Source organism: Ornithorhynchus anatinus, chromosome 15 (assembly GCF_004115215.2).
Source record: "Ornithorhynchus anatinus isolate Pmale09 chromosome 15, mOrnAna1.pri.v4, whole genome shotgun sequence".
In the NCBI taxonomy this organism is placed as follows: domain Eukaryota; kingdom Metazoa; phylum Chordata; class Mammalia; order Monotremata; family Ornithorhynchidae; genus Ornithorhynchus; species Ornithorhynchus anatinus.
In genome coordinates, this window is record NC_041742.1 from 15,280,434 (window position 1) to 15,293,511 (window position 13,078).

Here is a 13,078-nt window from a genome sequence, read left to right on the forward strand (position 1 = left end):
TCGGCTTTGAGAACGCTTTAATCGGAGAGCGGGGCGAGGTACACGCGGGATGGAGATCGACGGCGGGAGAGGGACGGAGAGCGGGAGGGGCCGGGGGCCGAGGGACGGACGACTGGGGCGCGGCGGAAAGTCTCGGCCGGCGACGGACGCCGGGGCGGCGCCCGGCCGTGGAGTAGACGGCGGCCCCGCCGGACGCCGCCGAGACGGGTGGAGGCGGGGGCGGGGGGTGGCGAGCGGACGGGGCGGAAGCCGCGGTGGAGGGCACGGGGCCCGCCCGACCGTCAAGGCGCCCGCCGGCCGGACGCCCCGGGGCCGTCGGCGGGGCCGGACCGGGCCGGAGCCGTCGTCCCGGAGGCGCCCGGGCCGGCCCCGGGGTCGGCCGCTCGCCGGGCGAGCCGCTGCGGGAGACGCGACGTTCCTTCCCGGTCCACGGCTCCTCACGGCGTCCGGTCGCTTTTCGCCTTGTCTCTGCCGAGGAGGGAAAAGGTGGGTCAGGGAAGGCCGGCTCCCTCCAAGACCGCCGCCTGCCCCGGAGAAGGCAGGGAAGGCCCACTTCCCGCGGTACCGCGACCGGCTCCGGGCACCCGCTTCGTCCCGAAAAGAAGGCGGGGAAAACCCCGACTCCCGCCGGACCCGTGACCCGCTCGGGGCGCTCGCTTCTCCCCCCCGGAGGCTTCCTGACGGCAGCGACGACGCTGACCGTACGGGGAGCGGCGGCAGGTACGGAGCGCTCTCTCCGGGCCAAAATAATCGTCACGGCCGCCCTGTCCGTCGAGCGCTCACCCCGTGCCGGGCAGCGTGCCGACCCCCGGGGCAGGTAAGGGATAATCGGGTCGGACCCGGCTCCCGCCCCGCTCGGGGCTCGCGGTTTCGACCCCCGTTTGACGGACGGGGGCCCGGAGGAGGGAGGCGGCTCGCCCGGGGTCAAGGCGGATGAGAGGCGGGCGGGGGCTTCTGAAGATGCCCGGGTTTCAGAGCGGGTCCACCCCCGTACTTCTCCGAGTGCCAGAAGGGCACCCTGATCGGGGAAGAGCCTCCCGCCGACCTGTCCGTCTGTTACTCGCTCGAGTGTCACCGGAAGATAAATCCCATCCGGATTCTGGCTGCCTCGAGAGTTTCAGAGAAACAGAGTGGCCTCCCATTAAGAGGCCGAGGCGGGACGGGGACCGTGTCCGACCCGATGGACGTGTATCTGCCCCGGCGCTCGGCACACCGTAAGCGCTTAACGAGTACAATGATTATCATCATCATCAGTCATCTGAAACAGGAGCAAGGCAGGAAGGATCGGGTCCCTCTCCCGGCCCGTCTCGCAGATCCCTCCCCCCCCGAAAACGGGGCGACGGCCCCACGCGGAAGTCGGAGCGAGAATCGCGGGATCCCGCTGCGGCCGATCCGGAGACCGGCGGCGAGAGTCCACGTGGGCCGTCCTGGCGGTCGAGACCCTGAGCTTCGGGCTCTCCGACCCAAGTCAAGGGAGGGTATGCGGAATTACGGAGAGAAGGATGAACTCCTTAGAAGGGCTCTTCGGCGTGACAGACGGGGGCGGGGAGGGAAGCCCTCCTACACGGGGACCGGCCGAGAGGCCGAGGCCGGCGCCACGGTCAGCGCGGGGTAACCGGTGAGGCCGGCTTCCCGTCGCGCCGACCCGTGTCTGCCGGAGAGCTCCGCCATCGGCGTGGAGAGCGGCGGCGTGGCCTAACGGTAAGCGCACGGGCCTGGGAGTCGGAAGGACCCGGGTTCTAATCCCGGCTCCGCCACCCGTCAGCTGGGTGACCCTGGGCGAGTCGCTTAGAATGCTGCCCGGCATATAGTAAGCGCTTACCAGATACCGACGTTATTATTATTATTATTATTATTATTATTAACTCTCTTCTCTGGGTTCCCTCCTCTGCCGAAGGCCGTGAGCCCCATGGGGGACAGGGACTGCGTCCAACGTGATCGGCTTGCATCCCCCCCAGTGATTAGAACAGTGTCTGGACCTAAGTGCCCCGCCGGGTGTGACCCGGGGCGAGTCACTTCCCCGCGCCTCAGTTCCCCCATCTGAAGAACGGAGATCCCGTACCCGTGCTCGGGGACCGCGTCCGACCCGATTGGCCGGTATCTACCCCACGGCTCTACGTTCCTCTAGACCGTGAGCTCGTCGTGGGCAAGGGATGCGTCGGTTTACTGTGACTCTGCACCCTCCCCGACGCCCGACACGGTGCCCCGCACAAAGCGAGCGCTCGACGGACACGACCGACCGATCGACTGCAGGGCCGGCCACAGAGTAAGGGCTTTTACAGATATCATTTCCACGACAAAAACAAAAAAACCCACCGTCTCCGGCAGTGCCGTAACCATCTTGGAAGTGAAAACTCACCCCCCGAACACCATCCCGTGCCCTCCCCGTCCCGTCTCTCGATCCCGGGGCCCTCCCGTGCCGTGCGGCGGGACCCGGGGGACGGGAGGACGGACGGGCGGACGCCGCGAGAGGGGAGCGGGGCGGGGGGCGGGGAGGCAATTACGGGTCGGCCTTGTATTTGGAAGCGTCCCTGGGTTCGCTGCTGGGGTTGCTCCAGTCGTCGGCTTCGGGCGTCGTCTTATAGTGCCGCCAGGCCGACTTATTAAACACCGGCAGCCTCTCAAATGATTCACTTGAAAGGGCCTGTGGGGAACCACAGAGAGAAACATTTATGAAAGGGAGGGCGGGGAGAGAGAAAACAGGGAAAGAACAGAGAGGAGAGAGAAGAGAGGAGAGAGGGAGAGAAGGAAGAGAGAGAAAGGAGAGAGAGAAGAGGGAGATAAAATGGGAGAGAAGGGAGAGGAGAGAAGAGGGAGAGAAAACAAGGGAGGGAAAGAAGGGAGAGGGAGAGAGGAGAGAAGGGAGAGAGAGAAGAGGGAGAGAAAATGGGAGAGGAGGGAGAGGAGAGAAAGAGGAGAGAGAGGAGAAAGAGGAGAGAGAAAGAAAGAAGAGCGAGAGAAGGAAGAGAGGAGAGAAGATAGGAGAGAAGGGAGAGGAGGGAGAGGGAGAGGAGAGAGAAGAGAGAGAGGAGAGAGGGAGAGAAGGGAGAGAGAAAGGAGAGAACAGGGAGAGAAAATGGGAGAGACGGAAGAGGACGGAGAGGAGAGAGAGGAGAGCAAGGACAGAGAAGAGAGGAGAGAGGGAAGAGGTAGAGAAAATAGGAGAGGAGGGAGAAGAGAGAGAAAGAGGAGAGAGAGAAGAGGGAGAGAAGATGAGGGAAAGAAGGGAGAGGAGGGAGAAGAGAGGAGAGAAAGAGGAGAGGAAATGGGAGGGAGAGAAGGGAGAGGAGGGGAGATGGGAGAGGAGGAAGACGAGGGAGAGGAGAGAAAGAGAGGAGAGAAAAGAGGACAGAGAGAGAGAAGAGGAGAGAGAGAAGTGAGAGAGAGAGAGAGAGAGAGAGGACAGGGAGAGCAGATAAAGAGAGGAGAGAGAGTGTGAGGAGGAGGAAAGGAGACTGGCGTGGGCAGTCTCCGAAGAAAAAGTTGTCCCGCACACTCCCCTCTTCCTTCAACCGGCCGGGAGTCCCCGCTCTCCGGAGCCGTGCTCTACGCCGCCGGCCCGACGGCCCTCCGTCGTCGTGCGGATTCGGAACGCTTTCATTTCCCGCGATAGAAACACCGCCCCGACCAAACCCCTGGCCTGCCATTAGGGCCAGGAGCTTTTCTAGCGTACGGCTGACCCTCCCCTGAAGCGGAACAGAGGGACCCCTCCTCTCCAACGGCTCCGGAACCCTCGTCACGTCACGGGAGGCCTACGGCCAACGGACGGAGCTCCCGCCCGAGCCTTCCTTCCCCGACACGCCTCTTCCGCCTCTTCCGACCGAGCAGGTCTGGAGGGGAACGGTTTTGAGAACGGTCTCACTGACCCCCGATGCCCGACCGTCCCTCCGCTGACGCTTTCTGACGGTATAAAACGTGAAAGCTTAGAACTGTGACGTAGAAGAGATGGGCAAAAAGCAGGTGGAGAAAAATAAAAATCGTGTCGGTGTGGGTCTATCTATCTATGTGTGTACGCATAATAATCGTCATTAAGATTATTGTACTTCTTAGGCACTTACCGTCCTAAGTGCCGGGAGAGATACGGGTTAATCGGGCCGGACCCGGTCCCCGTCCCACGCTGGCCTCCTACTCTTGATTACGGATGAGGTAACTGAGGCACGGAGAAGCGAAGCGACTCGCCCGAGGCCACACGGCAGACGAGTGGTAGAGCCGGGATTAGAACTCGTGGCCCGTGCTCTCTCCGCTACACCGCCGCTGCTCCTCCGTGGGTCTATGTCTATGGGTTTGTGTGTGCATATGGGTACATGTGCGCACATAGGTGTACATGTAGATTTGCGCGTCCTGTGGGGACGCGTGTGTGTACGCAGGAATGCGTATATATGTGAATGAGTATATTTTGGCGGTGTGCGTATATCCATCTCTGTAAACTTGTATACGTGCGTTCGCGTGTGAAGCAACGTGGCTCAGCGGGAAGAGCCCGGGTTTGGGAGTCGGAGGTCGTGGGTTCTAATCCCGGGATCCGCCACTCGCCAGCCGCGTGACCTCGGGCAAGTCGCTTTCACTTCTCTGGGCCTCGTGACCTCATCCGGAAAATGGGGATGAAGACCGCGAACCCCACGCGGGACGACCCGATCGCCTTCTGTCTCCCCCAGCGCTTAGAACGGTGCTGGGCACACGGTGAGCGCTTAGCAGATACCGCCGCCGTCACCATTATTACACGTATAAGTTTGCGTTCAACTGTAAAAAGCACGCAAGACCGCAAGGACGACGTGGACCGTGGTTTTCACGGGAGACTGTACGTGAGGGAGAGGCGGTGCCGGGTCTTTCCGGATTCGGCAGCGGACGTCACCGGCCGCTCCCGGGAAGGACCGGTCCAGCTTCGGGAGCGTCGTCCGACGCGCCGCGGCAGGTGCCGGCCCGGGGGCGAGGCTGGAAATACCTTCAGATAAATCACGGCGTCCGTTCCCACGCCTTCCATGGAATAGAGCTTGAGGTCCCCCTGGAAATACCTGGCGTACAGACGGGAAATGGGCAGGCCGTAGCCAAACCCGGCCTGGAAGAAGCGGAGAGAGGGCCACGCGGTGAGGGGGGCGGAGAGGCGTCCGGCGTATCCGCGTGATCCGAGGGAGCTTCCAAGTCGGAGGCCTCCCCTAATAAAAAGACCGCTTCGACGGCGGGGGAAACGAGAACGCCCTCGGCGGACACGAGCTCTTCCGACGATCCCGAACAATCGCGGGGCCAAAGCCGGGGAGTTTCGGTGGGAAGGCCGTCGACCCTCTCGGGAGATACCCGCCCGAAAGGTCCGGGATCAAAACCGCGTCGGCTGTCGGCGCCGATCCGCCACCCGAATCCGGAGCTTTTCCGGGGCTCCGGACCGAAAGCTCGCCGTGGGCGGGGCATGGCGTTACGGCGTACTCTCCCGCGAGCTTACTGCAGTGCTCGGCACGCAGGGAGCGCTCAGTAAATACGACCGAATGGGCGAACGAATATTATCATCTCGAGAGCCACCCTCGCCCTCCCGGGTGTGAGTTCGCCTTGGGAAACGCCCTGTCGGAAGACGGACAGACGGACGGACGGAGAGGGACGCTCACCAGAGGGGCGGCCCGCGACGGTTCCAGGCTCGGCCTGGGAGCCGTCGAATACATATAGTTGAACAGGCGGTCGATCTTCCTGAGGGGCACGCCGCCTCCCCGGTCGCTTATCTACGGGAAACAGAACGGCGCTCGGTCTCTCGGGAGGCCCAAGGACCGACCCCCCCCGGAACGTCCGGAAACGTCGACTCGAAGTCCTCCCCGGCTATCGCCCCAACCCGCACATGCCTCCCTCTCCCCCCTCCCCCCTCCCCTACTTTCAGCCGGTCGGCTGCACCGACCGAGCGCTCGCCGTGTGCGGAGCACTCTGCGAGTGCCGGGTACAACCGAGCGCTCTCCCTTTCTCCTCGCTTTAAAGCCCCCTCTCCCCACCTCCGAAATCCTCCGGAGAGGCCGATTCTCCCGGAAGGCATTCCCCGCTTCCCCGGCTCCTTCGGTCTGCCTTTGCCTGGCCCACTTCAACCCGACCCACTTCGACGTGGACTCGCCCGGCTATTTTTTCTACCATTTGCCATCGATGATGATGGTAATTACACCCGCGGTACTCGTTGAGCGCTCGCTATATGCCAGACGTCGTTCTCGGCGCCGGGGCAGATACCAGATGATTAGGTTGGACTCGGTCCCACACGGGGCTCACGGTCTCCCTCCCCATTTTCCAGACATGTGGCGGACCTGGGATCAGAACCCATGACCTCCGACTCCCGGGCCCGGGCTCTTTCCGCTAGGCCAAACTCCTTCCCACCGTCTCCCGGGTATCGCCGATTATCCGAGAAGCGGCGCGGCGCGGCGGAAAGAGCCCGGGCTTGGGAGTCGGAGGTCGTGGGTCCCGATCCCGGCTCCGCCGCTTGCCTGCCGCCTGACTCTGGGCGAGTCGCCTCGCCTCTCCGGGCCTCGGTCGCCTCGGCTGGAAAATGGGGATCGAGACCGGGAGCCCCAAGCGGGGCAACCTGATGACCCTGTATCTACGCCGGCGCTTAGAACCGTGCTCGGCACACGGTAAGCGCTTAACGGACGCCATCGTTATCATTACTCATCGGCACCGACCCACGCGTCCTCGTCCTTCCCGCCGCCTATCGGCCCCCCGCGTCCCGTTCCTCTATAGAGACGCCCCGGCGCCGCCGAGCGGTCACTCGACAGCGAGGACCACGTTAGCAAGCGAAACCCCGGCTTTCCTCCTCGAGGTCGACGACGGGAAATCCTTGGGCCCGACGCCGCTCTCCCCCCCGGGGGACGGGCATCGAGAGAAGCCCCTACCTTAATGGACAGGTCTTCTTTTCCCAAAGTGACTAGAGTCTTAACGGCCGGGTAGCCTTCTTTCCTCCCTTCGTGCAGCTCCACCGTTGCTCTCATGGAGTTCTAAAATTTCGGGAAAAAAAGAAAAGGCCGGGGGAGGTCTCTCGAGGGCTCGGACGACGCTCGGCGCACGGCACGCGTTCGAGAGACGCCGCCCGAGACCACGTCCATCGATCCGTCGACAGCAGCCGCCGGTCGCCTTCCCGCGCCAGACGGCGGGTCGCGGTTCGCCTTCCGAACGCTTCGGCCCCTTCGCCGCTTTTCCGAGCGATCTCTGGCTCAGGAGGGCAGTGATTTCAGCCCGGCGACCCCTTTAAAGGATCGGCGGCCGGCTGACGGATCGAGAGCTGAGCCGGGGGCGGCGACTTCGTCGGCTGTCGCGCTTTCCAAGCGAGAGATCGGACCCGAGAGACCGGGTCGTTAATATATTTCCGGGGCCGGTGGACCGAGGCCGATAATTCGAGAAGTGGCCCTGTGGGGAAGAACAGGGGCCTGACTCCAGAACCCCGAGCGAGTCACTCTCTTCCCTCATCAACGTAACGGGGGTTCCATTACTGTCCTCCCTCCGGTGAGCACCGAGGGGGACCCGTTGCTCTTCTGCCGACACCGGTGCATAGCAAGGGCTTAAGAGGGACCCCCGTCGTCATTATCATCGAGTCCGAGAGATCCAGGCGCCTCCCTTCTCACCCGGGAGAGACCAGGCAGCTAGAGCATCTTCATCGGGAAAGGTACGACGGGAAACGGGAACGTGCCTACCCCTTCGGTCGTATCGTCCTGTCCCAGGCGCTCGGTACGGCGCTCCGCACGCAGTAAGCCCCCCGGTGACCGTTTCCCCCCCGGATTTCGCTCTTTGCGTCGTCCCACGAAGGCCCCCGCCCCAAGCTCGACGATCCCCGTATCACTTCCCCGGTGGCCGAGGTGAGATCTCTCAGATCTTTCTCCCAGAAGAATCGTAGGTCAGACGGACTCGGCTCCTACGGAAACTCTATTTACCCTCGGAGTGTTTTGCAAATTAGAAACGACCCCCCCCCACGAAAACCGCTGGCTAAAGAAAGGGGAAAAAAAACCCCAAGCGCTAAGGAAAATCCGGAGAAAGCCGCAGGGGCCGAAGGGAAGGTTCGGAACCGAATCCCCGTCTCCCCCTGAGGGCGGCCGCATCGTTCCAGGAGGCAAAAATCAGCACAACTGTCAACTTCCAGGAGCGCGGCTACCGTTCGCCACCGGAAATCAGTAAGTCTGACTTAAAAATAGCCTCTGCCTGGAATATCCATCTGCCCACCCCAATCTCTTGCCTGTCTCTCCAACTTCCAATCGAGCACCCTGGAAATGCACAACTCACTCCCCGTCCCTGACCACCCTCTGGCCGCGGAACTCGCGCCGCCTCCAACCTCATCGGATCCGGAAGCAGTTACTCTGGATCACTGAGCGCTTACTGCGTGCAGAGCACCGTATTAAGCGCTTGGGAGAGCACGACATAACAACAGACAGACACACACCCCTCCCGCCGCGAGCTTACAGTCCGGGGGTCTAGCGGAAAGAGCACGGGCCCGCGGGTCCGAGCCTCCGTTTCCTCGGCACTAAAACGGGGATCCAAAAGCTGTTCTGTCGCCTGCTCGGACTGCGAGCCCCCCCGAAGGGACGGCGAACGGTTCTGCTCTATGCAGTGGGCCACACCGCCTCTCTCCTTAGGACCGTCCGTCGATCGCCCGGCAGACGGAGCCGGGGGGCCCGCGGCTGCCGTTGGCCTTGGCTCTCCTCCAACTCCACTCACCTTGAACAACTCAAATAGCATGTGAAACAGGTGAGAAGGTACGTAAACGACTTGAATGGGCTTCTCCGGAGCTTTGGCTGAGAAAGACGACGACGACGATTTAAAAAAAAAAAAAAAAAAAAAAACAAGTTTGAATCAAGAGGACCGTTAACGGGAAAGAGGACCGGGCTCTCATAGTATCCCGGCTGGATTATCGTGTCAGCCTTCTCTCTCATCTCCCTTCCTCCTGCCTCCCCCCGCTCCACTCTGTTCTTCACTCCGCCGCCCGGCTCATCTTCCCGCAGAAACGCCCTGGGCGTGTCACTCCCCTTCTTAGAAACCTCCAGGGGTTGCCTATCGACCCCCCGCACGAAGCAGTAACTTCTCACTCTGGGCTCCGAGGCCGTCCGTCCCCTCGCCCCCTCCTACCTCTCCTCCCTTCTCGCATTCCACCGCCCAGCCCGCACGCCCCGCTCCTCCGCCGCCCGCCTCCTCGCCGTCCCCCGTTCTCGCCCGTCCCGCCGTCGACCCCCGGCCCGCGTCCTCTCGCCGTCCCGGGACGCCCTCCCTCCTCGCCTCCGCCGAACTCACTCTCTTCCCCTCTTCAGAGCCCTACCGGGAGCTCACTCACCTCCCCCGAGAGGCCTTCCCACACTGAGCTTCCCCTTTTCCCTCTGCTCCCTCTCCGCCCCCCCTTCACCTCCCCTCTGCTAAGGGCCCCTTTACCCCCGTTCCCTCTGCTCCTCCCCCTCTCCCCTCCCCTCAGCCCTGTGCTCATTCGTATATATTTTTATCACCCTATTTATTTTGTTAATGAGGTGTACATCCCCTTGATCCTATTTACTGCCACTGTTTAAGTCTGTCTGTCTCCCCCGATCAGACCGTGAGCCCGTCAACGGGCAGGGACCGTCGCCATCTGTTGCCGAACTGTCCGTTCCAAGCGCTCAGTACAGTGCCCTGCACACAGTAAGCGCTCAATAAATACGGCCGACTGAATGAACGAACAACGAACGAACGAACGAACCAAGGGGGACTGCGTCCAGCCTGATCCACCTCTATCCACCCCAGCGTTCGACGTACAGTAAGCACTTAACGACTAAAATTTTGAAAAATCCCAAATCTGTGTATTCTCTCCCAGTGCTTAGTTCGGGGCTCCGCACTCAGCAAGCACTTACTCAACGCTCTCGGTACCGCTAAGAGGATTCCGGTATGATTTTTTTTTTTTTTTTTTTTAATCAGGCCCTCGACTCGAGAGTCTGGTATATCTCCATTTCAAGGGTGTTTCCGTGTCTGTTGGGGAGGTTTCCCAACCTGCGTTTCTCCACGGCATCTTCACTGTCCCTGCGAATTTTCGGCCCAGTTCAAGTAACACTCTCCCTTAGGACTGAAGAAGGCTAGGGCTCTTTCGTTTACCGTTAAATTCTTCAACTTCCAACTCGGGGGCTACGAGATAGTACTGCTCACACAGCATCTTGGCCGTCTCATAGGCGTCTGCGAAAGACGAAAGGGGTTTTAAGAGTTTTTTCACACACAAACGCGACACCTTGGCAACTGCCGCCAGCTCAGGCAGGGCACGGGTCGGCTGACGCTGCTGTACTCTCTCAAGCGCTGAGTGGAGTTCTCCGCACCCGGGGAGCGCTCAGTAAGTACCACTGATGGATTTTAGGCTTAAGCTCGCCAGTCCAGTGGGCTTAGTTTTGATGTTTTAAACCCACAGATTTCACGCGAGAGCCCACTACACGGCCGAAGACTCGGAGGGCTGCCGTTCCGGTCGTGCTGGGAGGGACGGTGAGCTGTCCTTCCCATCCTGGGGCGGACGAGGGATGACGCCAGGATCACCAAGGTCGCGTCTCCTCCAAGAGGCCTCCCCCGATCGCTCCCTCTTCCCCGGCTCCCTCTCCCATCCGCGTCGTCTCCGCGCCTGGATCCCGTCACCTTGGACGTCGGATATCTACCCCCGCCCCTAACCCCACTCCACTTACGACGGTAGTCGTTACGCGCTCCCTACGTGCCAGGCGCCGTTCTAAGCGCCGGGGTGGGTACAAGGTCATCAGGTTGCACTACCGTCCCTGTCCCTCGTGAGGCTCACGCTCCTAATCCCCATTTTACGGGGGAGGGAACTGAGGCACGGAGAAATGAAGCGACCTGCCCAAGGTCACACGGCGGACGCGTGGCGGAGCCGGGATCGGAACCCAGGTCCTTCCGACTCCCCGGTCTCTTACCACCAGGTCGTGCGGCTACGTGTCTTTCAGTTCTTTATAATACTTATCTATTCGTACTTCAGGTCACGTCCGTCTCCCCCTCTAGCCCGTAAGCCGCTTACGGAGAGGGAACGTGGCCGGTGGTTCTGCCGTACTGAACGCTCCCAAGTGCTTAGGCCGGTGTTCTGCACGTGGGGTCGGAAAAGCAAAGTTGACCTGCCCAAGGAGACAAGCGCCGGGGCTGGGATCAGAACCCGGGTCCTTCCGATTCCCAAGCCCGTGCTCTATCCACAAGGCCAAGCCGCTTCCCTTCAGCAGGTCCTGTGTGCAGAGCACCGGACTAAACCCTTGGGAGCACAAGACCGTGGAGCTGGTAGGCATAACTGCTCACTACAAGGAGCTCCTGGTCTAGAGGGGAAGGCAGACACTAAAACTGACTTCGGCTAGAGGAAATGACAGGGCATAATATCCAAAAAAAATCCGTAACACATTCACGGGGTTGCCTATGGCATGAGTTTCAAGGGGCTCAAGGGGCACACATCCACGTACACAAGCCGGAGCTCTGACAGAGATCACTTTTCGCACTGGCAGAAAAAAAAAAGCTTCCGGCGAAGAGAGGTACGGAGATCATCTAAGACAGAGAATCACTACCCCGACTCTCTGAAATGCAATATCTGTGCTTGCCGGCAAGCAGTCATGACGCTTGGTGTTCTTCTCCTTCCTCAGCTGAGAAACTTCGATATAATCCAGTGGGCACGAGCTAAACAGAATTCGACGGTTCACGTCGAGAGTCCCGCCTGAAGAGTGTCACGGGAGCCCCTCGTCTGCCGCAGAGGAGAAAGAGGGGCGGTTTTACGAAAATCCTCCCTGGTGCCGGCTGTGATACAGACCGAGCCCTTTCGCTCTGATCCGGCTGCTATTCAACTGACACAAGTCAGGAAGCCCGCCTCCTCGGGAGGAAAGGATTGGCTGGTTTTCGGTGCAATTCCACAGCGTGACCTGTCAGGCTTCGTTTGAAAAATAAAAATAAAATGGGTATTTGTTAAGCTCGACCTGTCGAGCACCGTTCTCTAAGACCCGGGGTAGCTACAAGTCAAGCGGGTCCAGTACAGTCCCCGTCCGGCATGGGGCTCAAGGGCTAAGCAGGAGGGAGATCAAGTATTCAATCTCCTTTTTACAGTTGAGGAAACCGAGGCACAGGGCAGCCAAGTGACCTACCGAGGCCGCACGGCAGACGGGAATCAGAACCCAGGTCCTCCGGCTCCCAGGCTTTAGGCCGCCCTACGGACGGAGGAAGGGGCAGGACCCGGGAGCATTCGGCGGAGCGGGGAAGACGGCAAAGAAGCGACACGTCCGAGTGGTCAGAGCCCGGGTCCGGGACTCGGGGGGACCCGGGTTCCGACCCCCGGCTCCGCCGCTCGTCCGCTGGGCGACCCGGGGCGGGTCGCTTCACTTCTCCGGGCCTCGGTTACCTCCTCCGCAAAAGGGGGATTAAGAGACCCTCCTCTCCCTCCGGGGGGGTCCCTCACAAAGCCGCCGCCGAAGGAGGCCCCGGCGGCCCTGAGCCCTTCGGTCGAGCCCCGGATCCAAGGAGCCCACCTGGAGGCGGTGAGGCCTGAGGGGCCTCGGGCAGGCCGCTTGGCTTCTCTGCGCCTGCACGTGTAAAACGGACCTTCCATCCCCGTCGTCGCCCCCTTCTCGGCCCGTGACCTCCACGTGGGAGCGGGACCGTGCCCGACCCGGTTGACGTCCACCTACCCCAGCGCTTCCAACACCGATCGCTCCGGCGGGCTGATTTTTTTCTATACCTCTCCGATTCTATTTATTTACATCGATGCCTCTGAAGCGCGTTTACTCGTCCTGATGTCTGTCTCCCCCCCCTTCTGGACTCCGAGCCCGCCGCGGGCAGGGATCGTCTCCCGCTGTCGCCGGACTGTCCGTTCCGAGCACTCGGTACAGCGGCCCGCACACGGAAGGCGCTCGATGAATGCGACCGAATGAACGCAGGCATGAACGAACGGATCATTTTTTGCTTCCTATTATTCAGGCAGCCCGCGCGCTCACCCTTGACGACGTCGGCCACGTTGCAGGTGGGGTCGATGCTCCCGATGTGCTTGGGGTGAGCCGGGTTGGTGTCACCGCCGAACAGAAGGGCTGAAAGGACAGGGAGACAGCGCGGTGACCTTCCTTCCCCCTAAGCCTCCGCCTCGTCCATCTCGCCGCCGCCGCCCGGCCCGCGTACC

At 61.4% G+C, this 13,078-nt stretch overlaps 1 protein-coding gene across 2 annotated transcripts in view; it reads right to left on the minus strand.

Annotated features, from left to right (window-relative positions):
• Window positions 1-13,078, minus strand: part of PDK3 (pyruvate dehydrogenase kinase 3) — a 30,544-nt gene continuing 17,466 nt past the window's right edge. For both annotated transcript variants that reach the window (XM_029079773.2, XM_029079774.1), the window contains 8 exons: window positions 12,900-12,989; window positions 10,048-10,125; window positions 8,656-8,732; window positions 6,846-6,947; window positions 5,592-5,702; window positions 4,940-5,053; window positions 2,505-2,644; window positions 1-468 (listed from right to left, as the gene is read on the minus strand). In XM_029079773.2, coding sequence (XP_028935606.1) covers window positions 438-468; window positions 2,505-2,644; window positions 4,940-5,053; window positions 5,592-5,702; window positions 6,846-6,947; window positions 8,656-8,732; window positions 10,048-10,125; window positions 12,900-12,989 — 743 coding nt within the window. In that variant the 3' untranslated portion in view covers window positions 1-437. The remainder of the gene's footprint in view (window positions 469-2,504; window positions 2,645-4,939; window positions 5,054-5,591; window positions 5,703-6,845; window positions 6,948-8,655; window positions 8,733-10,047; window positions 10,126-12,899; window positions 12,990-13,078) is intronic.